The sequence below is a fragment of the Trichechus manatus genome, unplaced genomic scaffold (genome assembly GCF_000243295.1).
Source record: "Trichechus manatus latirostris isolate Lorelei unplaced genomic scaffold, TriManLat1.0 scaffold00151, whole genome shotgun sequence".
In the NCBI taxonomy this organism is placed as follows: Eukaryota; Metazoa; Chordata; class Mammalia; order Sirenia; family Trichechidae; genus Trichechus; species Trichechus manatus.
This window is the reverse complement of record NW_004444087.1, coordinates 4,436,185-4,460,570: the sequence shown is the minus strand read 5'-3', so window position 1 is coordinate 4,460,570 and position 24,386 is coordinate 4,436,185. Positions and strand designations below refer to the sequence as shown.

The 24,386-nt window shown below is 57.1% G+C and overlaps 1 protein-coding gene across 2 annotated transcripts in view; it reads right to left on the bottom strand.

Moving 5' to 3' along the window:
- Positions 1–596: 596 nt before the first annotated feature.
- The window catches only part of ADAP1 (ArfGAP with dual PH domains 1), a 31,293-nt gene continuing 7,503 nt past the window's right edge, over positions 597–24,386 (bottom strand). The window contains exons 3-10 of one of the 2 annotated variants that reach the window (XR_002825566.1): positions 22,558–22,640; positions 8,969–9,081; positions 8,332–8,478; positions 3,616–3,699; positions 2,987–3,049; positions 2,435–2,506; positions 2,036–2,280; positions 597–1,844 (exon numbers count right to left, since the gene is read on the bottom strand). Coding sequence is in view for 1 of the 2 variants with exons in the window: in XM_004385932.2 (XP_004385989.1) it covers positions 1,816–1,844; positions 2,036–2,264; positions 2,435–2,506; positions 2,987–3,049; positions 3,616–3,699; positions 8,332–8,478; positions 8,969–9,081; positions 22,558–22,640 (820 nt within the window). In the remaining variant the exon portion in view is untranslated. The remainder of the gene's footprint in view (positions 1,845–2,035; positions 2,281–2,434; positions 2,507–2,986; positions 3,050–3,615; positions 3,700–8,331; positions 8,479–8,968; positions 9,082–22,557; positions 22,641–24,386) is intronic. The other variant, XM_004385932.2, reaches the window with a different exon arrangement.

Here is a 24,386-nt window from a genome sequence, read left to right as displayed (position 1 = left end):
GGTGGGGCCGCTCCTCCCTGAAATGGGTGGGCGGGGGTGGCAGCGGCTGGTTGAACGCTCCAGCCCTGAGGTACCCAGTGGTGGTCCTGGGACTCGGGTGACGGCCACTGGTGACCCCACTGCTGATGAGAGGATCCTGCAGTGTCACCACCACCACCGTTGTTTTGGGGGACCCCAGGTGGAGAGCTGTGAGGGGACAGGAAGGTTCCTGGGTCTCAGTTCCCTCATTTGAGGAGGCGCTTAGCGTGGGGCCCAGCCCAGAACTCCGGTGTCTGGGAGGACACAGGCCCTGCTGCCCACTCTCCTCACCACCCCCCAAGTCCTTGTTGGGCACCAAGCTGACCTTCAGGGGGTGGAGGTGGGGGGCTCTGGGACCCTCAAGGCCTCTGGGTGGCCTCAGCTACACATCCCCAAGGGGCTGACTTCACCAGGCCCAAGTGCGGCAGGGCCGGGAGTGAGCACTGCAGCAAGACCCTGACCACCCAAGCCCCAACATAGCCGACCCGCTGTCCTTGGTCCCGTGCCCAGCCAGCAGCTCAGCTGGGCACCTCCCAGCCCCAGGGCTCCCACCGCCGGCTCCCCCCACCCCTCAAACACACACAGGAGACCACTCTGGAGCCACAACTTTATTCCGGGTGTGACATGGTGACCACAAACCCCAGCCAAGAGCCCCGTTCTGTCCCCTCCGCTGCCAGGCACCGTGGACAGTGGGCAGGGCTATGTCTTGGCCAGGCAGGGCTGGGAGGGGCATGGGGCCCACCAGGTCACCTGCGGGCCACATGACCCTGCTGAGGAGACCAATCCACTCTGCATGTGGCCCAGACACGGTGGGCTCTGGGGCCCCACCTGGACACCCGGACACTCACGGGAAGGGTCAGGGTGAAAAATAAATACAGGAGTGCTGCAGCTACTGGCCGGCCAGCAGCAAGCTGGGGGCCTGGGGCAGAGGCCACATTGCCCAGGGTTCAGATCAGCAAGGTCACAGCCCGAGCCGGGGTCAGCAGTCAGCGGGAGCACCATGGGGGCAGCCGGGCAGGCCTCCAGCAACCAGGCCTTGGCAGACACGTGGGTCCCTCTGCATGCCCCCACCCCCAGCCAGGTCTCCAGGGCTATTGCGGGAGCTCCTGTCAGTGCGGCTTCCCCAACTGCCCCTCAACACTGCCCCAGCTGTGCCAACTCCTGGAGACAAGGACTGTCTGCTTTGTCCCCCTCTCCCCGCAGTGACTGACCACACAGTTGCCCAATAAATACTTGTTAGAGGAGGGCTAGAGGGCTGGAGGGACCAGAGGACAGCTGGCAGCAGCATGAGGGTGGACCAGGTGAGGAGTGTAGGTGCAGGGGCAGCTTGAGTTCCCATGTGGAGCCAGGCCTGCCCACTGTCCCCAGAAAGCCGCCCCATGGGCCTGGCCGTGCCCTGCCTGGAGGCCAGGAAACACTGCACACGCCCCCTACAGGACTGCCGGGCGGAGTGCGTGAGGGGCTTCGGGAAGGGCAGGCGGGCTTCGGAAGAAGGACAGCAGGTTGGGGGCACATCTGGGAGGGGAGGAGGGTCTGGCCAGAGCAGCATGGCTGGGCAGGGGTCAGGCCAGAGCCAAGGGGCCCACAGTGAGGCCAAGGAGAATGAGTCCTAGGGCCGAGGTTCAGGCCAAGGGGCAGGGGTTCTGGGCCCACCTGGTCACTGCACAGCTGCTCCCCCCAACAGCAGGGCCAGGCCAGACCACTGGGCTCCTCAGAACCCCCCTCTGCAGGCTGCCCGGTCTGGCTGCCTCGAAGTCCACAGCACAGCGACTCCAGTGTCCTTGCCCCCACTGTCCTCTAGGGTTTATGCTTGAAGTGGGCCTCCACTGAAACGGGGCAGGTGTTGGGGCTCATCATGCCAGCAGGAGGGCAAACTCAGCCCCAGCCTCCACAGCCTGTCCCGGGAACCCATCCAGAACCCGGGGGCTCCATCCAGACACTGGGGGTGCCATCCAGACCCCAGGGGCTCCACCAACTTCCCAGGTGCCCTGGACATGAGCCCACCTGCCACCCTCACCTGCGTATTCCTGGGGCAGCATGGGCCGGTCTACAACGCTCTGGAAGGCGGCCACCCACTCCCGGCGGTCAGCCTCTGTCTCGCAGGCAAACAGGAACTTGCGGTCGGGTGTGACGATGGTGACGCCGTGGGCCCAGTGGTGGCCCTGGGTGGTTGGCGGGAGGCCCTCCAGCACCGAGTAGCCACCCTCCTTGCTGCCGATGAAGACCTCCCCACGGGCGAAGGCGTCCTGAGGTGGGACGAGGCTGAGGGGGGCCGGCCATGGCCCTGGGGTAGCCATCTCCAGAGCCTGGGAGTCCCACTTTCCCACAGAGTGGCCCCCACCACGTGGCTATGTCCAGCTTGTGCCTGAGCTGAGGAGGGCACCCCACGAAGGTCCTACCTAGTGCCCCAACTCACCAGAGGGTCCTTGAAGTACATGAGCCTTCGGTCGTCCATGGTAAACCAGCGCTTCCGGAACCCTTCCGTTTGCTGCCGACAGAGGTTGGTGACTGACTAGCTGGCCGGACCATCCCCCACAGTGCTCACCAGGAGGGCGGGCCATTCGACTGTCCATTCACTCTTTCGTTCACCTGCTCATTCCTGCCTCCTGGGGGTCCTGCTGGAGTCTGCTCCCCCCACACCCCTTCCCCTTCCTGACCATAAAGGCCCTTACACAAGCTGTTCTTTCACCTGGGACACTCCCCATCTCCCAGCTCATCTCTGGACCCCGGCCCAGCCCTCACCTCCCCAGGGAAGCCCTCCTTGCCGCCTGGCCTCTGACGCAGGCCCCCACCGCGCCTCCCCTGGAGTATTTGTCCCAGATGCCCCCTGGGTCTGCCCCCACCCTGCACAGCCCAGCCCCAGGTGACAGGGACAAGCTGGGGAGTGGATCGATCTCAGGGCGAGACCTGGGGTGGGGGCCCAGGGCCGCCAGGCACCCCTGTCCTGCCTGAGTGCCGTCACACCCACCTTGGGCCCCGTCTTTTCCATGTAGCCCTCCTTCAGGTAGTTCCGGGACAGCTTGGGCACCAGCTAGGGTGGAAGGGGAGATGGTACAAGGTCAGGGCGGTCAGGAGTCCCCTGGGACCTGGCTCACCCCTGCTCCCGGCCAAGGGCCCGTCCAGGGGCTGCACCCCCACCCCTACACTCCCTCTGCCAGGTCTGACACAGCAGCCTCTGTCTGTCCCTTCTTTCCACTGCCGCTGAGCCAAAGCTTACCAGAAACGAGTGGAAGAGCTAGGCTTACTTTAGGACCACCCTGGATACCCTTGGCCAGCCACCCACCCAGTCTTTCCCACCCCCACCCAGGCATTCTTGTCGGTCGCTGTCCCCCCCCGACACTCATGTCCTTGTCAATCCCCCCCAGGGGCACTCACGTCAGCGTCGCCATCCCCCCACGCATTCTCGTCAGGGTCACTGTCCCCCCCAGGCACTCACATCGTCACTTCCCCACCCCTCCGGCACTCAAGTCCTTGTCACTTCCCACACCCCAGCACTCACGTCCTTCTCGTTGATGTCCCCCCAGGCACTCACATCAGTGTCGCTGGCCCACCCCCAGCACTCACATCAGCGTTGCTGACCCCTCCACCCCCACTCACATCTGCGTCGCTGGCCCCTGGGAAGGCCACCTGCAGGTAGTGGAAGCGGGCCGCCCGCAGCGCGTTGAACCAGTCCACGATCTCCTGAGGGATGAAGGGGGTCTGAGCAAGGGCCCTCAGAAACTCCTCCATCACCCCTCCCCCAGCCCCGGGCTAAAGCAGTTCCTGGTCAACTCCTCACTCCTGCGCTTTAGCTGAGCCGGGCCAGGACAGCGGGCTTCCTGGAGGAGGCGCCCCTGGGCCGGCCTTGAAGGCCAGGGAGGCTTCCATTGGTCGGTGAGTGCAGCCTGGGCGAAGACCGGGAGCGGGGACGGTCAGGGGACAGGCGGGAGGGAACTGGCCGGGATCAGGATGGGCAGCGTGGCTGTGGGCCTAGAAGGGCCGTTGGGGGTCTGAGCGCCCCTTGCCCTGGCGCTGCCGCAGGGGTGCGGTGCTGGCTTCTGCCCCTTCAGGTCGGGCGAGCCTTGCGGGCTGCCAAGGCAGGGGAGGGGGCTTCCACCTCAGAGAGGGGCGGGCTGCTGCCCTGGGCGGGGCTCAAGGACCCCGTCCAACAGAAAACGGGCGCGGGCGACGCCCCCCACTCCGAGATCCCCGCCGCTGCCCCTCATGGTCTCCTCTCTCCCCACGCCCAGCGCCTACCCTTGGGTCTGCCCAGCTCCCTCGGGTCCCGGTCACAGCCCCGTCCTCACCTGTGCCAGCCTCTACTCCCTCCAGGCTGTCCCAGGGACCCCACCCCACCTCCTCCCATCCCACGTGCACCCACCAGCCCCCTCTCCACCCGTCCTGGTTTTGTGCCCCAGGCAAAGTTCCCAAAGCCGGATGGACCCAGCTGCGGCAGGTCAGCGTCTGCTCCTTCCTGAGCCGCAGCCTCACGCAGCCTCACTCCTGCTAGCGGCTCACCTGGACGAGCTCAAATGGCACCCAGATCTGGGCCCCCTCCCTGCTCAGACCCCAGCGCCCAGCTCCGACTCCACCTCTCCTGCAAATCCACTCCAAGCCTCACCTCTAGTGCTCCGACCCCAACCCCCTACCCCGACCCCCGGCTCGGCCCCCAGCCACCATCCCCAATCCTGCCCCTCCTGCAGCCCCGCCCATATCTCTAGCCTCGCTACCACCGTTCTGACCACCCTCCCACTTCTTCTGGCCGCACCCATCTCCTCTGTTTCCGCCCACTGTCTCCATCTCCACCCACCTCTCTAGCCCTGCCCACCTGTGCTCTGGCCCCACCCACCTCCTCTGGTACCACCCACCACTTCCGGCCCGTCCCTCCTTAAGCCCCCATCCGGACTCCTGCCGACCCTGCCTGCAACTGTCTTCGGTCGCTAGCCTCCCTCTCTTCCACCTCCTCCCATCAGGACACTCTCCAGCCTCTCTGCACAAACTCCCCTCCTCCTCCCCTCCTGACGACCGGTGCTTCTGCTTCTCCTCCATCTAGGCCCGCTTGCCCTGTGCTGTTGAGCCCAGCTCCCACGACTGCCCCTGTAGTGACCCCTTCACTCTGCAGTTGCAGTGGCTCTCTCTTACCTAAGCCCTGTGCCTTTATGAATTCCAGTCTTACCTCTCAGGGCCAGCCGCTTCCTCTCACCTTACCTGCCTCTTCCCACCTCACCTGTACCCGTGAGCATCACCTCCTCTCACACCTGACCCCACTGGAGTGGTTCTAATGCCTGAGTCCCAGAGCCTCGTTTTCTGGGTTTCTTCCTGCTTTTCTGGCTTCTCTCTTCACCCTCCTCCTGACTGCAGTCCAAGGTGCCTCCCCCTCCCAGGAGGGCTCACCCAGGCCCACATCATTCCTCAGTGCCCAGACACCTATATCCTCCTCTTGGGAAGTGCACAAGACCTCCACTCCACCCTCCCACATCCAGACTGCAACCCGCTCCCATGGCTCTGTTCCTCCCCACCATCTCCCACCACCTTAGCCAGGGACCCAAATGTATCATATGTATCTGTACCAGGCAGGAGGAGTTTGGTCTGGAGAATATGACCAGCCCAAGATCCCAGGACATCCAAGGAAATCCCACACAGAAGACAGAGAAGTGCGCGCGCACACACACACACACACACACACACACACACACACACACACACACACACACACGGGACAGCAGCTTAGAAGGGGCAAGGAAATTTCAAAAATTATCATTGATAATTAGAGACCAGATATTAGAATCGTAAAACAAGAACAGTGTACTCTGAAATAGGAACATTCCAAGAACAACAAGGAGCCCTGCAAAATTAAAAATTTGAGAATGGAAATGTAACCCTCCGTAGAAGAGCTGGAAGACAAAGTTGAAGAAATTTCCCAGAAAGTTGAGAAAAAAAGAAAAAAGGAGACATTAATGAGAAAATGAGTCTAGGAGAGCCAACATCTGAATAATAGCAAAAAGAGAAAATGGAGGGAAGGAATAATTCAAAAAAACATTCCCTGACCTCATGGACATGAGTGAACAGATCGTGTTATGGACTGAATTGTGTCCCCCAAAAATGTGTGTCTTACATCCGAACTCCCTGAGGGACTGAATTGCTGGGCAGAGGGCTGTGGGGACCATGGTCTCGGCGAACATCTAGCTCAATTGGCATGACACAGCTTATAAAGACAATGTTCTACATTCTACCTTGGTGAGTAGCATCTGGGGTCTTAAAAGCCTGTGAGCGGCCATCTGAGATACTCCACTGGTCTCATCCCTTCGGGAGCAAGGGAGAATAATGAGAACAGGATACAAGGAAAAGATTAGTACAAAGGACTAATGGACCACAGCTACGAAGGCCTCCACCGGACTGAGTCCAGTACAGCTAGATGGTGCCCGGCTACCACCACTGACTGCTCTGACCGGGATCACAACAGAGGGTTCTGGACAGAGCTGGAGAAGGATGTAGAACAAAATTCTAACTCACAAAAAAAAGACCAGATCTACTGGCCTAAAGAAGACTGGAGAAACCCCGAGAGTATGGCCCCCAGACACCCTTTTAGCTCAGTGGTGAAGTCACTTCCAAGGTTCACCGTTCAGCCGGGGAGTGGACAGCCCCATAAAACCAAATGGGACTAATGAGGCACAGCAGTCTAGGGACAAGGGCTAGAAGGCAGAAGGAGACAGGAAAGCTGGTGATAGGGAACCCAAGGTTGAGTAAGGATAGTGTTGATGTGTTGTGAGGTTGTTAACCATTGTCATAGGGCAACATGTGTACTGTTTAATGAGAAACTATTTTGTTCTGTAAACCTTCATCTAAAGTTAGAACAGCAGCACAACTGAAGAGCATAGTCAATGTCACTGAACTGTGCATGTAGAAATCTTTGAAATGGTGAATCTTTGGCTGTGTATATTTTCACCCAAAAAAAAAAAAAAAAAAGGTCGAGAAGGGAGAGGGTTGACATGTCGTGGGGTTGTTAACCAATGTCATAAAACAATATGTGTACTACCATTTCATGACAAACTATTTGTTCTGTAAACCTTCACCTGAAGTACAATTAAAAAAAAAAAAAATGTGTGTCTTCTGGGCTGGGCCACGATTCCCAGTATTGTGTGGGTCTTCCATTTTGTGATCTGATGTATTTATCTTATATGTTGTAAATCCTCTATGACGTTAATAAGGCAGGATTAGAGGCAGTTATGTTAATGAGGCAGGATGCAATCTACAGGATTAGGTTGTCTCTTGAGTCAATCTGTTTTGAGATATAAAGGAAAGAAGAGAGCAGAGAGGCAAGGGACCTCATTACCACCAAGCAAGAAGAGCCAGGAGCGTGCGTGTCCTTTGGAGCTGGGGTCCCTGCACTGAGAAGCTCCTAGACCAGGGGAAGATTGATGATAAGGACCTTCCCCCAGAACCCACAGAGAGAAAGCCATCCCCTGGAGATGGCACCCTGAATTTGGACTCCTAGCCTGCAAGACTGTGAGAGAACAAATCCCTGTTAAAACCATCCACTTGTAGTATTTCTGTTATAGTAGCACTAGATAACTAAGACCAGAAGGCCCCACCCCTTCTGAAGGCACACCATCAGAAAATGTTGAAACCCCAGGAACAAACTCTAGACGAAGAAAACCAACCAAAGGCATGTTGCACAGAAAGGATGAGTCAGAGAAGCTTTGGGCTTCTCAATAGCAGTGCTGGAAGCATGGAGTCAGTGGTGCAACGCCTTCAGGATTATGAAGGAAAATTAGTTCCAACCTAGAATTCCGTATTGAGCTGCTATGGGCTGAACTGTGTCCCCAAAAAAGATACATTGAAGTCCTAACTTTGGTGCCTGTGAACACGACCTTGTTGTGAACTAGAGTCTTTGAGGATGCCATCAGTTAGGTTAGAATGAGGTCACACTGCAGTAGTGTGGGTCCTAATCATGTGAGTGGTGTTTTATAAAAGAAGACTCAGAGGGACACGGAGAGAAGGCAGCCATGTGATAACAGAGGCAGAGATTGGGTTGATGCATCAAAAAGCCAAAGAACGCCAGGAACCACCAAAAGTGGGAAGAGGCAAAGAAGGATCCTCCCCTGGAGCCTTTGGAGGGAACGTGACCCTGCAGACACCTTGATTTTGGACTTCTGGCCTCCAGAACTGTGCAAGAATACATTCCTGTTGTTTTAAGCCCTCTGGTTTGTGGTCCTTTGTTCCGGCGGCCCCAGGACGCCTCTTGGAAGCATGTCTGTCCCCCTGGGGAGGCAGCATGGGAAGTAGTCTAACCCCTCCCTGCCCCCTGCTGGCCCTGCCCAGCCTGCGTCCCACCTTCGCATCCTCGTGGTAGACGAAGATGTTTCGAGTGCTGTTGTCCTTCAGGTAGGTCACCTGCAGGCCATGGGGGTGGCCGATCTTGGCCGGCTGGAAGGTGGCATTGAGGTGCTCAATCTTCATGATGGCTTTGGGCTCCTTGGCCTGGGAACAAGGAACATTCTTTGAAAGCCAGTCCCCGAGCTGAGAGCAGTGGCAAGGGCGGCTGCGCCCTTGGGTGACCACCCGAGCATGGGTGCTGGCAGCTCTCTTGCTGTGCTGTGTGACCCTGGGCAACCTGCTCAACCTCTCTGGGCCTCACAAGATCTCCCCCCTCAGGCATGATGGTGACCAAAATGACATCACATGGGCACTCAGCATTGGGGAGACCCTCCTCTTGGCCCCTTCAAGCAGACAGAGCCTCTGTCTGGGCCCCGCCTCTTTTTGCTGCCTTCCTTCCCGTGCTTCCCTGTCCCCGTGGGGGATGGGATGTTCTCATTCACGGGGGCGGCATGTCCCACAGGGGTCAGGGGCAGCATGGCTCCTAGGATCACATGAGGGCAGCTGAGGACAAGATGCCAGCTGTCCAGGGCACGTGTTCAGCCTCCCTGGCCCCAGGTGGGCAGCCTGGACCCTTCCCCTCACCCCCACTCACATCATTCTTGTTGAAGTACTTCAGGGCCCCCTCGCGTTCCGTCAGCACAAACTTGCGGCTTAAGAACTGCCCGTTGTCGCGGCCTCGCTTCCAGAGGAACCCTTCTCGGTACCCTGGGGAGGGAAGCGGACGGGGTTGACAGTCACATCAGATGGGGCCATGAAGAGGGGAGAGTCTCCAGCCAGCCTGTCCTCATCTGGGCCCCACAGACCCACAGGGACGGTGGGCAGGGCAGGAGCGGCCAGGAGGCAGCCAAGCTGGGTTCCAGTCCTGCTTGCCTTGGCCAGGCAGGGGTCCGCTGTGCGGGGGTCCACCGCGGTCCAGGAGGGGACACTGAGGCTCAGGCCGGTGGCAACGGGTGCAACAGGGTCTGTGAAGCCTAGGTCCCTCCCACCCCCAACCAGGCTGTCTGCCACTGCTGTTTCTGTCTGCTGCTTTTGTTTTAATTTTTGGTTTTGTGTTTTTGAGGTATAACAAACTGCACTCACCTTCATGTACAGCCAGTGACTGTCTACACATGGACACACTTACGTAGGTCCCTGAATGGAGCACACAGTGAGCGCTCAACTGCTAACCCAAAGGTTGGCAGTTCAAACCCACCCAGTGGTACTGCGGAAGAAAGGCATGGTGATCTGCTCCCCTAGAGATTACAGCCAAGAAAACCCTATGGAGCACAGTTCTGTCGCATGGGGTGGCCATGAGTTGGAATCGATTTGAAGGCAATGGATTTGGTTTTTGTTTTATGAACCTATGTAACCATCTGTGGCCAGCAGAGTAACAGCCCCCAAGACATCCACACCCTAGTCCATGTACTGCAAGTGCTATCTTATAAAGCCAAAAGGACTTTGCAGGTGTGGTTAAGGATCTTGGGATAGGAAACTGTCCTGGATTATCCAGCGGGCCCTAAATGCAACCACAGGGTCCTGATAAGAGGCGCACAGAGGGAGGTGTGACCGCAGATGAGGTGGAGGCCCTGTGACTACGGAGGTAGAGACTGGAGCGATGCGGCCACAAGCCAAGGAACGCCGGCAGCCTCTAGAAGAGGAAGACGCAATGAACGGATTCCCCACTGGAGCTTCCGAGGGAACCAGCCCTGCTCGCACCTTGATTTTAGACCTTCAAGACTCATTTTGGATGTCCAGCCTCCAGAACTGCAGGAGAATAGATGTGTGTTGTTTGAAGACAATGAGTTTGGGGTGAGTTGTTACAGCAGCCACAAGAGACTGATACACCACCACTCCGATGAACACTTCCACCACTCCAGAGAGTTCCCTCTTGCCTCCCCACCAGCACTGTCCTGACTTCCATCACTACAGACTCACTCTGCCTGTTCTAGAATGACAAAAAGTGGACTCATACGGCACGAACTCCTTTGGATCTGGCTGTTCAACTCAGCTCAACTCAACATTTCTTTGAGGTTCATCCATGTTGCTGCGTGTATCAGTGGTGGTGGTTCTTAGCTGCCATTGAGTCAGCTCCGACTCATGGCGACCCTACATACAACAGAACGAAATGCTGCCCAGTCCTGCACCATCTTCATGATTGCTGGTTGGTATGCTCAAGTCCATTGTTGCGGCCACTGTACATTTTGAGTGCCGTCCAACCTAGGGGGCTCATCTTCCAGCGCTATCTCGGACAATGTTCTGTTGTGATCCATAGGGTTCTCAGTGGCTAATTTTCAGAAGTAGATCGCCTGGCCTTTCTTCTTACTCTGTCTTAGTCTAGAAGCTCCATGGAAACCTGTTCACCATGGGTGGCCCAGCTGGTATTTGAAATATCAGTGGCATAACCTCCAGCATCACAGCAACATGCAAGCCACCATAGCAGAACACACTGATAGACGGGGGGTGGGTTCCCGCTTGCTGAGTGGTGCTTCTTTGCATGGATGCATCACAGTTTATCTGTCCCCCAGCTGACAGACATCTGGTTGTTTCCTGCAGGGGACATCTGGGACGACTCTGCTGTGGGACATCGTCACCTTGACTGTGACCTCCGGTGGACACCTCCCCTTGGTTTTCTTGGTCCACACCCAGGAAAGCAATGCTGGCCCAACGGAAAGTGTCTGTTCAGCTTTGGTGAAACCGCACCCCCACCCCCACCGCCTCCCACACGGAGCCCAGAGCCAGCTTTCGGGGTGGGGGGTGGCGCTGGGCGACTGCCTTGTCTGGGGACCTGTGAGTGAGGGGCCAGGTAAGGGGGTCCTGCAGTCTACATTGCAAAGTAAGAAAGCACTGGGGTATGCAGTGGTGGTGGCTATGCACGCTAACTCAGCGCCCTAACTCAGCATGCCCTAACTATGCACCCCGATGGCTCTGCTGGGGACGCCGCTCCACCCTGGCCACCGAGCCCCCAGCCCCCTCAGCTGCTCCACAGGGACAAGGGGCTATTTTCTCCACTCTCCAGAGGCGCACAGCCATAAAAATGCAGCAGGGACAGTGCCTGCCCCTCCCCTACAACTCCAGCTTCTTCAACTCTCAGAGCCTTGGAAGAGCTGGCTGCCCCTTGGCCCCCACTGTACAGGCACAGCACAGGTCACCACGCTGTCCCCTAACCAGATAGGGCCAGCCCGGGAGCCTGCTAACTGACTGACCGAGCTCCTGACCCAGGGCAAAGCTGGGAGTCGAACCTTGCTCTTTCTTTGACTCTTTGCCGGCCTCTTGGGCCCTGGAGGCTGGACTGGAGTTATGATATCCACACCAGCCGCGACCACCAGTGCCACCTGGCCCTGGACAAACACTTCACACACATAGTCTCATTTAACACCGGAAAACCTCCCAACATCCTACTGTCATCCCCATCTTACAGTTAAGAAAACCAAGGCTCAGAGAGGTTAAGTAACCCATCTGAGGTCACCTGTTCACAAGGGCTAGGGTGGGCTGGACCCGGTCTGTGTAGCTCCTCACTGGCCAGTCTGGCCAAGTGACCCTGCCCTGGAACCAAGAGGTGGCACCCTCCCCCGGCACCCTCCCCTCGCGTCCTTGCTGCCCCTACTAGCCATCCCCTTACTGCCCAGCAGGTGGCAGCAGCGCCTCAGTGAGAGGTGCAGGGCCCTTGCAGAAGACAGGGATGCCCGGGCCATGGGAACAGGGGTTCTCTGGGCACTGGCTTAGCCACACAACTGGGGATACCAGAGCCCCCCAGGGGACGAAGCTGCCACTGGAGTGTTAAGAGCATGACACTTCATAGTGGTCAGTTACTATGAGAATGCTTCTCACTGGCCTCTGGGGCACACAAGCCTGGCTTTATCTCCTGGGCACAGAGAAGCTCTGAGGCTGCGGGCAAGGGGAGGATGCCCGCCCCAGGCCACCCTGGCACCCGGCTCTGAGTCAGGGCTCTTCCCGACAGCAAGCCGCCACCGGAGGCCTGGCACAGGAGCAACATTCTCCAATGGGGCCGGCCAGGGTCACCCGTGGTCCAACCTCCCTCCTGGCTCTGGCTTTCGGTGGTTCTGGGACCATGCAGAGCCCAGCGGCACCAGCCTCGAGGCTGCTGTGGCCAGAAGGACCATCTTCTCTGTAGGGCTGGCAGGTCCAGGGGCAGAGACCGAATGGCTCAATCAGCATCTATTCAACACCTACTGTGTGCCAGATCCTATTGACTGCCAGACCCTACTGTGTGCCGATTCCTACCGTGAGCTGGGCCCAACTGTGTGCCAGGTCCTACTGTGTGTTGAACCCGACTTCATGCCAGGTCCTACTGTGTATCAGACCCTACTGTGTGCCATGTCCTACTGCATGCCAGGTCCTACTGTGTGTTGAACTCTACTTCATGCCAGACCCTACTGTGTGCCAGGCTCTACTGTGTGCCAGCACCTACTGCGTGCCAGGTCCTACTGTGTTTCAGACCCTACTTCATGCCTGGTGCGTACCCCCACCTGAGGATCTAGACAGGTCAGCCCACACCACAAGCCCTACTCAGCTGCCTCTTCCCAGAAGCCCCCATTTTAAGCCTCCAGGCTGGAAACATTGTCAGCATCATTAGTCACAGCAAGACACCACCGCACGCCCACTATGGCACAAACCGTACGAGAAAAAACAAGAACTGACATCCCAAGTGCTGGAAGGACCCAGAGCCCCCCGACCCCCGTATGCAGAGCCTGGGGATGCAAAGAGTCGGCACTCTGGGAACAGTGGCCGCTTCTCACAGAGCTGCTCGTATGTGTATAGGACGGCCCAGCAGCCCTGCCCCTAGGAACTCACCCACGAGAGATGAGCAGACTGAGGCACGAGGCTCTGCGCCCACTCAGCCCTCCACACCGGCCCCGACCCCACCTGCCCTCTGGGGGCCCCACTGGGCATACAGCATTAAAACAAAGAGGGCAATTCTGGGACAGGCCCTGCCCTGCACAACTGGGCATCCGATGCGGAAGGGCCTGTAGCCAACCCCAAGAGGAACAGGCAGGGGTGTGAGCCCTCTGGGGGAGAATGCTGGGGTCCAAGCCTGCAGTGTCTGTCAGCGACGTGGTGGCCTTTGGGCCCTGGACAAGAGGGGGCATTGTCTGGCCTGTGAAAGGCCGCCTTGAGGCTCAGGCAAGGGGGGAGGAGTAGGGGGCAGTCTGGGAGGGAGCCAGGCACAGCCATGACCAGGGTCATGGCCCCATTGAGGGGCCATGGGGAGCCGGTGCGCAGGCAGGCAGGTGGGCCGAGGCCTGGCCGGGCAAGCGTGAGGACAGCCCACCACAGCCTGGCGACCACAAGGAGGGTGAGCGTGGCAGGCAGGATCCTCGGGGAGGCTGGGCCGTGGGACCCACCTGGAGCCAGGGCTTCGCAGCCTTGGGCTGGTGCCCATCAGGCCTTCCCAACTCAGCTGGGAACCTGCCACGGCCTTCACTGCAGTGCCACCAGTGCCACTGCCGAACTGTGGTCTTCTGGCCTCCTCCCTGACGGGCACAGAGCTCCACAGACAGGACCCTGGCCCAAAGCAGAGAGCTGGGGCATGGGGGATGGTCTCCCCCTCTGCCCACCAGTGAAGGGGACTCTCAAGCGGCCGGGGGCAGGGGTTTGGCCCCCTTAGGGCAGCCCCGTGAGGCAGGCAGGCAGGAAGGCAGCCGCGAGACTCCATTCCACAGGGAAGTGTAGGGGTGCCAGAGCACCCAGCAGCTGCCCCCCACCAAGACCCGTCCCCAATTCAGTTCAGGGGCCCGTGCCTGGGTGAGTCCCCGTCTGTCCCGCTCCAAGTCCCCCTGTCCTTTGAAGCCCCACCAGACTTAGGTTGGTTGAGCAGCCAGGGACCCAGATGCCCCCTCTGGCTCCGACACCACTTGGGGGTCCGGCCTGGAGCCCACGGCATCTCTGGGCCCAGGGAGGGTCCGGCTAGTGGGAAGGGTCAGACGGAAACACAAAGGGTTGGACAGGGGACAGGGACGCACCTGCCACTGGGACTAGGTGACCAGAGACTCCACAGCTGGCACCTCCCTCCCCACTCTCCAAGCCCAGCTGTTGTTGTTTATTTGTACTTTTTATTTTAAAATTTAGACTTAAAGAAAAGTTGCAAAAATATTAAAGAGGATTATTCGGCCCTTAAGAAAAACAAAGTCCTGATCCATGCTACAGCAGGGGTGAAGACATGATGCTGAGCGAATTGACACAAAGGACACACGTCATATGATCCCACTTGCAGCAAAGATCTAGAATAGGCGAATGCACAGAGACAGAGAGTAGATTAGTGGTCACCAGGGGCTGGGTCGGGGGAGAGGTACTGCTCATGGCCACGGGGTTTCTGTGGGGGGCAACCAGAATGTTCTAAAATAGGCTGCTAGTCGGTCACTCTGAATATACTAAAATCTAACAGCTTGTGTGCTTTAAATGCGTGAATTGTATAGTGCGTGAATTTTATCTCAATATATTATCAGAGAAACAGAGAAAGATCCTCGACAAGATGGACTGACACAGTGGTGGCAACAATGAATTCAAACATAACAACGATTGTGAGGATGGCGCAGGACTGGGCAGTGTTTCGTTCAGTTGTACATAGATAGGGTCACTATGAGTCAGAACCGACTCAATGGCACCTAACAACAATCACAAAGATACATAAGGAGACCCTGGGTGACGAAAAGGGTGAACACGATCGGCTGCTAACCGAAAGGTTGGAGGTTTGAGTCCACCCAGAGGCACCTTGGAAGAAAGACCTGGCAATCTGCTTCTGAAAAATCAGTCATTGAAAACCCTATGGAGCACAGTTCTACTCTGATACACATGGTGTTGACGTGAGTTGAAGTTGACTCAAAGGCCACTGGGTTTTTTTTGTTTTTTTTTTAAAGATCTATAAAAAATAGGACAGAGTTCCTGTATACCCCCCACCCAGCTTCCCCTAACGTTATTATCTTGGTAACCACAGAACAATTATCAAGCCAGGAGATAACCTGGGGCAGCGCTATAACCAAACCACAGTAACTTAGTCACCAGTCTTCCTCCTGGAGTCTTTTCTCAGCTCCAGGGCTGACCAGGGCCCATATTTTGCTCAGCTGTTACATCTTAGTCTCCTGCTGTCTGTAAGCTTCTCCATCTTTCCCTCGTGTTGCACGACCGTGGCATTTTAGGAGCGTGCCGACGAGCTGCTTTGTTTGCTGCCCCTCAGTTTGGGTTTGTCCGATGCTTTCTCATGATGGGAGTGGGCTGTGTTTTGGGCAGGAAAACCACACAAATGACGTCTCCTCCAGCGCGTCCTATCTGAGCCTCTATGATGGCTCACGTGGGTGAGGCTGGCCTGGATCGCGGAGTCGGGCCGGCTTTCCCCCTGGAAAGTTAACAAGCCTCTTGGGGACAGTACCTTGAAATCACGCGCATCCTCTCTCTCCTCAAACTCTCGCCCACTAATTTCAGCACCAAGGATTGATGTTGCCTGCAACAATTATTACAGGGTGATTTCTGCCTCCCTCATTCCTTCTGCATTTATGACTGAAATGAATGTTTCTGTAAGAAAGAGCTGCCCCCCATCCCCCGTTTATTTATTCAATGCTTTCTTTATTTAATCGGTATAGACGCGTGGATATTTACGGCATCCTATGGCAAACTGAAAGGTGGGCAGTTTGAATCCACCAGCGGCTCCCTGGGAGGAAGACCTGGCGATCTGCTTCCGTGAAGATCACAGCTAGAAAACCCTAGGGGGCTGTTCTACTCTGTCACATGGGGTCGCTGTGAGTCAGAATTGACTCGACAGCACCCGACAACAATGTACCAGCTCTGGCCATCAGGAGCTGCTTCAGACAAACCCTGCTTCAAAGCTCTTCCTTCTAGGAAGGGCTCCCAGCCAGGCCCTGCCCCTGGCTCACCAGGTCACTTGGGCAGGTCACTGGGCATTGGTTTCTGCAAACCAGTGTCTGGGAGCCCGTGCTCAGCTCGAGGGTCTGAAGGTCCCAGCACGTGACAAGTGTGGGGCATCCCAACCCCACCCATAAATGACTTAGAGCTTCCCCAGCACTGTGACCCACCATTTCCAACAGCCCTGGGGCACCATATGGCCCCCAGTGGGGCCTCCAGCACTGTGTCCCCGTGAGCCCAGCAGCCCCTCTGAGCAGCCTCCAGTTCTGGGACATTCCGGGACATTACGGCATAACTCCTGTGCAGTAGGCTCTGCCTCACCCAGACTGCCCCTCGGTTTTGGGGGGCCTTTCCCAACCCCGCATTTCCCCTTTCCCTGGGTCCTTGTTCTGTGGGGGACTTCTGCATTTTGCCATGGGGTGGGGTAGGAGGTGACATCACGCTACCGCTGCCATAAGAAAGTGCTCCTGTGGAAAACCTGGGAGGGGACAGGAAGCGTGGCGGAATCCCGAGTGCCTCTTCAAAGGGGCTGGGGAGCTGATCCAATGCAGGGCAGACAGGACCCCCATCCTGGCCAGGACACTACATCCACTGCCCTGGACACAGGGAGGAAGCGGGGGTGCTGGGGGACTGTGGGGCTGCTCCCCCATCACAGAGGAGGACCCCCCCACCCACGTGCCTCTGTATTCTGCAGCTCCCCCTCCATTCCTGGGGGGCCAGCAAGCGGGTCCTGGGGCCCTGCACCCCACCCGCTGTAGGAAGGGCAGAAGGTGCGGCCAAGCCCTATCACCCCAGCCGTACCCCCAGGCCCACCTGCCGACCCCTCTGCGTCCAAAGCCAAGGGGGGCCCTGCCTGCCCCATGGGGTTGGGATGCAGGCCATGCCCAGCACTGGGGATGGGGGATAAGGTCTCTGCCCTGAGAAGGTGAGGGGGGTGGGGGACACAGCTCGCTGGGCTCTGAGGATCTTCCCGGCAGAGGAGTTCAGGTTGTGGAGGCTCTCGGGCCGGCAGGCCCCAGGATGACTGGTGATTATAAAACCAGGTTACCATAGGACAGGCGGTCCCTCCTTGGGTGGGCAGGTGGAGGCAGAGGGTAGACATATGACCCCCAGAGGTCCCGGGCACCCCCAGGACTCTGTTGCCCCAAGTCTCAGGGCTCCGCAGGGAAGGGGGTAATGCAGGGCAGCTTGAAGGGGCATTGTCATGGATATTCAGGCCCAAGGAGGAAGAAGTGGCATTTCGACCCCAGCGTGACTCCCACGTTAGAGAAATGGAGATGGAGCATAAATGCTTCATGGGGTCTCTGGGCCGGGCAGAGACACGGAAGACACCAGGACGCCCCTTGAGGGGAGTCCAGGGCCCCAAAGCCACAAATACTTCCAAGCTGGGAGGGGCTGGGGGGTTTCCTGGGGAGAAGGACCGGGGTCGCTAGGGTCGCTCACGCCACCCTGAGAGGCAGAGGTGGGAGAAATGGGTGGAAAGGGCTGGAAAGCTCCCTGAGCCAACCTGAGAGTTACTTCACTTTTGGGGAGCAGCCCCGTGTGAACCCCGCCTTCAATGCCAAAGACCTCCTAGCAGGGGGGGACCAGCTTGGAGAGGCAGGGGCCTGCCGAAGGACACGCAGGCAGCCGTGAGGGTTGCCTTCTCCTTGCCTTGTCCTCTGACCACCTCCAGGGTCTAAGAGGCCCCGAGTGTCATGCCAGGTCCTGGGGGAGCACTGGGGCACAGGCCCTCCTGGATAGCAGCAAGATGTGGACACGCCCACATCCAGTACCCCACTGCCTTCCGGCCCCACCTCACCAAAGTTAATGCTGCTTGTTTTTCCTTCTAATCTCGACGGCACTTGGCTGAGGCCCCTGCCTCAGGTAAGCAGTTTCTTGTGTTTATGATGACAATGGCAAGGCCCATGTAGCAGGCACCTCCCGCGTCTTGGTGACGCCCTTAACTGACCCTAATCACCCAGCCACCTGGTGGCTGCTGTACCCCATGTTCTCTGAGCAAGGGGAGCTAATATGGCAGACAGTTAGTAGGGCAGGAGGTCCCTGGGTGGAGCAAATGGTTTGCACTTGGCTGCTAACTGAAAGGTTGGAGGTTCAAGTCCACCCAGAGGTGCCTCAGAAGAAAGGCTTGGCAATCAACTTCCAAAAAATCAGCCATTGAAAACCCTGTGGAACACAGTTCTACTGTGATGCACATGGGGTGGCCATGAGTCAGAGTTGACGCGACAGTGTTGGGGGAATGGTCTGCCTCTCTGCCTCCCATCCAGGCTGCCTAAGTAAAGGCCTTGGGCCTAGAACATTCTCTAATAAGGAGGCTGGGAAGTGGGTCTCTCACACCCTCTCAGTCCCTTCTCCTTATCAGAGAAGCCTTCCCCCTGTTCTGGGCATACTGTAACCTTCTCTGTCTCTCGCACACGTGCGGGTACCACATGGCACCTGGCCAACCCTACTTCTATAGGGGTTCTCAGAGGGGAGGGAACGGGGTCTCTGCTACTACGGCACAAGAGGGGTGAATGTAGAACATCTGCCCTGTACCTGCCATACGCGGGATGGGCCTCCTGGCCATGGGAGACCGTGCCCACTGGTGAAGCTGACTTTGCTCTGTCTCTTCTCGGTGTGAGTAAAACGTTTCCCATGCACTGACAGAGCGTTTGTGCAGTCTTTTGCTGGAGACTTCGAGCTCTGGGAGTTGACTGATGGCAACTGGTTTGTTTGTTTTGGTTTAGTGAGGCAGGAGTGCTATTGGATCAGACGACGTCGGATCAGAGGCCAGCACCCTGCACACCCCCGGCCCATCCTGACCACACGCCCGTCTTGTACAGATGAGAAAATGGGGGTGTGGGCAGAGAAGGAACTTGCCGTCCATAGGGGTACAATGAGCCAGCTGGTCTGAACCCAAAGCCTTTGCTCCTCCACAGGCCTGGCTGAGTCTGACCATCCACCTGGCTGTGGACTTCAAGGACCAGTGGGCAAGGGCTTGGGGCTCCAACTTTAGAACGCTGTGCCGGAGAACTTCCTCAGCTTGGGGCCTGCCCTCTGTCCCCTGCCAGACAGTCCAGGGACAGCGAGAGTCTTCAGCTCCATCTCAACCTCACTTCCTGAGAGGACAGCGGGGACTCACACACACCCATAGGATGGAACTCTGATGGGGGAACCGTAGGTGTGGGTGGGGAGACACACGCAGTGAGGCGTCCTGGCCCACCATGGCTGCCACCTGAGCCCTGCCTGGTGTGACGCTAAGGGAGACACTTGCCCCCCTCAGCTGACCTCCGTACCTGGAACTAACACCCAAACACACCAACAGACACTCCTCCGTTCATTCTGTTCATTCTCCAAACGCTCAAGATCTGCCAACTTTGCCACCCACATGCACCCCCCACTTCTGGAACTCAGACCCCGGTTCTTCTCAGGAGGACCTCTCTCCATTCCAGAGGCTGGTCTGTGACTCAGGACAGTGCATCCCCCAGGTCATATGCTTAAGTGCCCACCTCAACCAGCCCGAGAGATCTGAGGCTTTGGTGAGAGACATACTTGCCCTTTTCTCGAAGGACATGAGTGAGGGCACTGTAAAGTCTGGACCTGCAGGAGTAAAACTGTCACCAGGAGGGTGGGTGCTAACCCAGAGAACCAGAACCAAAAGGTGTAGTTACTGAATCCAAGTCCTGACAACCCTGCTCGAACCCCTAGATCAACCTGTGCCTGAAGCCCATCCAATGACATGAACCAGTTGATTTCCTGTTTTACTTAAGCCCAACAGGGTTGGATTTTCTGTCACTTGCAACCAGAGGGTCCTGATATGAGAATAGACACAAAATTTGGTGAGGTGGCTATTTCAGCTCGGCCTTCACCTGCCTATGAAATCAGGTCACACATGATCTTATTATAAATCACTAAGATCGTTAAGCCTGGAAAGACTAAGGAGCTCTAGAGTGAGTCTTCCAGGGGTTCTAGAGCAAGCAGGCTGGGGTTCAAAAGGAATGGAGCATGGGAGTGTATAGATGTTCATGTGATACTTTTTGTTCTATCCATCCAGCCATTCATCTGTCTATCAGCATATCTCTCTCTATCCATCCATCCATCCATCCATCCATCCATCCATCCATCCATCCATCCATCCATCCATCCATCTCTACATCTTTCTCCATTCATCCATCCATCCTATCAGCATCTATCTATCTATCTATCTAATCATGTTCACACACACACACCCTCCCATTCTCTCTCTCTCACGTTGCGGATCCCTAGGAGAGGAGGAAATGACCGGCTGGGAGAACAGTAACTAAATCAAAGGCTGCCCACAGGTCATGTCTGCAGTGGAGGGTGGGGGCTCAGGAGCAGAGGAGAGCCAGGAGCCCCAGCCCGCCCTGGCTGTGGGCATGGACTGAACAACCCCCTGCCTTTACCCAGCTTCACCAGAGCCCCCTCCCCAGCCTAACTGCTGGGCGGCATACGATTTGGCCTCCAGCCCACGCACATGGGAACCAACTACTACCTGCTAAGCCGGCCCTGAGCGGAGGGATAAAGGGATTACTCGGATCGATGCAGCTGCTGGCGTCTGACTGCACCAGCTAATCCTCTCTGTGCTCAGAGCAGGCATCAGCTCTTCGTAGCAAAAATCGATGGTGCTGACGGAGCTCCCCAGGGAGGCGCCCCTGGGAGGGGTGGGGGAGATGAGCTCCATCAGAGGAACCTCAAGAAGGGGCTTGAGTGATCTCAGGGCAACAAGCCCAAGCCACTGCCTCTGGGGGTCTGAGACGGAGGCTGGCGTTAGAGGCGGCACCGCCCACCTCCTTCTCTAACCAGTGCTGGGGCTGACTGTCTCCTCCTCCTCCCTCTCCTTCTTCTCCTCTTTTTAAAAATTGAGGTGAAATTCACATAATGTACATTCACAGTGTTGTGCAACCAACACCTCTGTCTAGTTCCAAGGCATTCTCATCACCCCAAAAGGAAACCCCGTACCCATTAAGCAGTCACTCCCCCGACCCCCCAGCCCCAGCCCCTGGTAACCACTTAATGTGTTTTCCTGTCTTTCTGGATTTGCCTGTTCTAGACGTTTCATGCACGTGGGATTGTACAATATTTGTCCTGTCGTGTCTGGCTTATTTCACCCAGCACTGCGTTTTCAGGGTTCAGCTGCATCGCAGCCTGGATCAGAACGTCATTTCTCCTTATGGCTGAGTAATACTCCATTGTGTGAACGGACCACACTGTGTTTCTCCATCACCTGTTGATGGGCACTTGGGTTGTGTCACCTTCTGGCTGCCGTGAACAGTGCTACAGTGAACATTGGTATACACGTATCTGCAATCCTGTTTTCAAGTCTTTTGCGTACGTAACCCAGGTGTGGAATTGCTGGGTCACAGCGCAATTCTATGTTCAGCGTTTTGAGGGTACCTTTCTTTTACAGAAGGGTGTATACAAAGGCTCAGGGTCAGAGGTCATGAGACTGGCTGATGGTCCAGCTCAGGGGCCCACGTGCCCAGGGGCCCACCAGGGGGGTTGAGCTTGCCTTCCTTCTCCAACAGGCAGCCCCCTGCTTCTCTGCCAGCTGCACTGGCCCTGCCCTGTGCGAACTATGCCAACAGCGCTCAGAGCCAGGCCAAGCCACCTGCCTCAGTTTCCCCATCTGGCAGACTACGACGAAGCAAAAGACATCTCTGAAGCTTGAGCCTGATGACACAATAGAGGCCTGGCCTCCTGGCAGCACACACCCAGCCTTGCCCAGGGGTGGGGGCAGTGAGGAGCCGCAGGAGCTTAGAGCCGTGTGTCCCCATGGAGACCAGTGGGGGCAGCTGCTGTGTGTTGGAGGACCCCCCCCAGCCCTGCAAGTGTGGGCACCGTCTGGCCCCCGGGGACTCGCCTTCCTCAGAATCTCATCAGACCCACCCAGACCACCAGGTCCCAACATCGCCTCGCCAGCATGCCCACCCACAGAGGAAGGAGCTCAGCTGCCAGCCCAGGGTACTGCAAGAAGCATCTGGAAGCAACCAGATGCAGAAAGAATTTCAAGTAACCCGCAGGATACAGAGGGGCTGCCCTGCTGGGAAGCCTGGCATGGCCTGTTGCTGGGCCCACCCCCAACGGGGCAACGGGGAGACGGCGCTGGCCAGGGTCTGGGGAGATGTGCCTGAGGGCAGCTGGGAGGGGGCTGGCTCTCCCAAGAGAGACAGAGAAAGATACCGGGACAGAAACAGAGAGAGGTAGAGGAGAGAGAGACAGAGAGACAGAAACAGAAAGAGGAGAGAGAGGGACCCAGCTGCAGAGGCCTGAGTGCTGCAGCCCACGGCCCAGTGCCCCCAGCAGTGCCCCAACCCAGGCCCACCCTACCTGCCGAGTAGGGCTCCTGCTTCTCAGGGTAGATGAACTCATTCCTCTCGTACTTGGCTCGGATCCACTGCTCTCGAAGGAGTCTGCAGAGAGAGGGGAGACTGAGTCTGCCGCTGCAAGGGCAGCACCACTAACCCACCCAGAAACCTGTCGCCCAGTGGAACGTTTCAGAACAGGGACGGGCAGGGCAGGGCTCCTGGCACCCTCAGCCGACTTAGGGCATGGCCCCTCTGGGCAGGAGACCACGAAAGAACTGCTGGGGTAGAGGTTCAGTGTTTAACGCTGGGATCATGGAATCTGGCTGCCTTTGAGTTTTTAAAATGTTTTGCTAATCAGATAGTTTCATCTTTTAATACCTCCTTTTTTGTTTGTTTTTTATTGAGACGTAATTCACGTACCATAAAATTCACCCTTTTAAAGTTTATAATCCAGTGATTGTTTTAGTATATTCATAAATTTGTGAAACTATCACCATAGTCGAAATCCAGAACACTTTCATCACCCCAGAAAGAAACTCCATGCCCCTGATCAGTCAGCCCCATTCCTCCTCCCCCCAAAAAAAAACAAAAACCAAACCCCTTGCCGTCAAGTCCAACTCATAGCGACCCTATAGGAGAGAGTTCAACTGCCCCATGGGGTTTCCAAGGAGCAGCTGGTGGATTCAAACTGCCAATCGTTTGGTTAGCAGCCAAATGCTTAACCACTGTACCACCAGGGCTTCCCCCCAGCCCCTGGCACCACTAATCTACTTTCTGTCTCTATGCATGTGCCTATTCTAGACATTTCATATAAGTGGAACCATACAATATCTGTCCTTTTGTGTCTGGTGTCCTTCACTCAGGATTATGTTCTCAAGGTTCATCCATGCGTGGATCAGAACTCCATTTCTCTTTATGGCTGGGTAGTAGTCCATTGGATACTTCCTTTTAATGTGCACTTCTGGGGTTATTAAACCCATTAACCCATTACAAGCCAACGAACACCCGGGGCTACAGAAGCTGGGAGAGACAAGGAAGGACACTCCCTTAGGGCCTTCGGAGGGGGCATGGCCCTGCCAACACCTTGATTTGGATGCCTAGCATCCAGGCTGTGAGATGGTGAAATTTCGGTTCTTATGAGCCGACCACTCCGTGGTATTTTGTTACGGCAGTGCTAGGAGACTCATACAGACTATCATGCCCCAGGAGAGGCCCCCTGAAGGTGCCCCCAGAAGGAAGGTCCCTACCCACCCCCGAGGGAGCCAGAGGCCTGGGGCCAGTCTGAAGCATCATCATCCTTAGCTCCAGGTGCCAGGATCTCCCCACTCCCCATCAGCCCCTGCAGCTTCTTCTCTGGTTTTAGCCACATAATGCAGGTCGATACCATCATTGAGATTGGGCATTACACCACCTGGCTGGCTGAGACAAAAGTCAGGGCTGGGCCTTTCGGACGGTGTCCGCCACCCCAGTCCCCCAGGCCTTGGGGTTTTTCTGTTTCCCGTCAATTACACAGAACAGAACAAACAGGAAGCCTCTGGCTTCTCGGCCGGCGGATCACCGGCAGTGCTGGGGCTCACACCCCAGGGGATGGGGTCTGCCCCTCCTACTGCGGCCTCGGCCTCGGCCTCGAGGGACCCTGGAGGCCCGGCTCAGCAGCTCGAAGGCATGACCATGGGGAGTCACCCCCTCCTGCCCAGTTTCTTATCTGTGACACAGAGGTAAATTACACCTGCTCTTGGAGCTGTGGGGGCCCATGTGTCTTGTGTGTGGCAGGCAGGGCACCTGGCGGTCAGTGTGATGGTGGACATAAAAGGGGGTCAGGGAACTGCGTCGGCAGACGGCCCTCGTGTG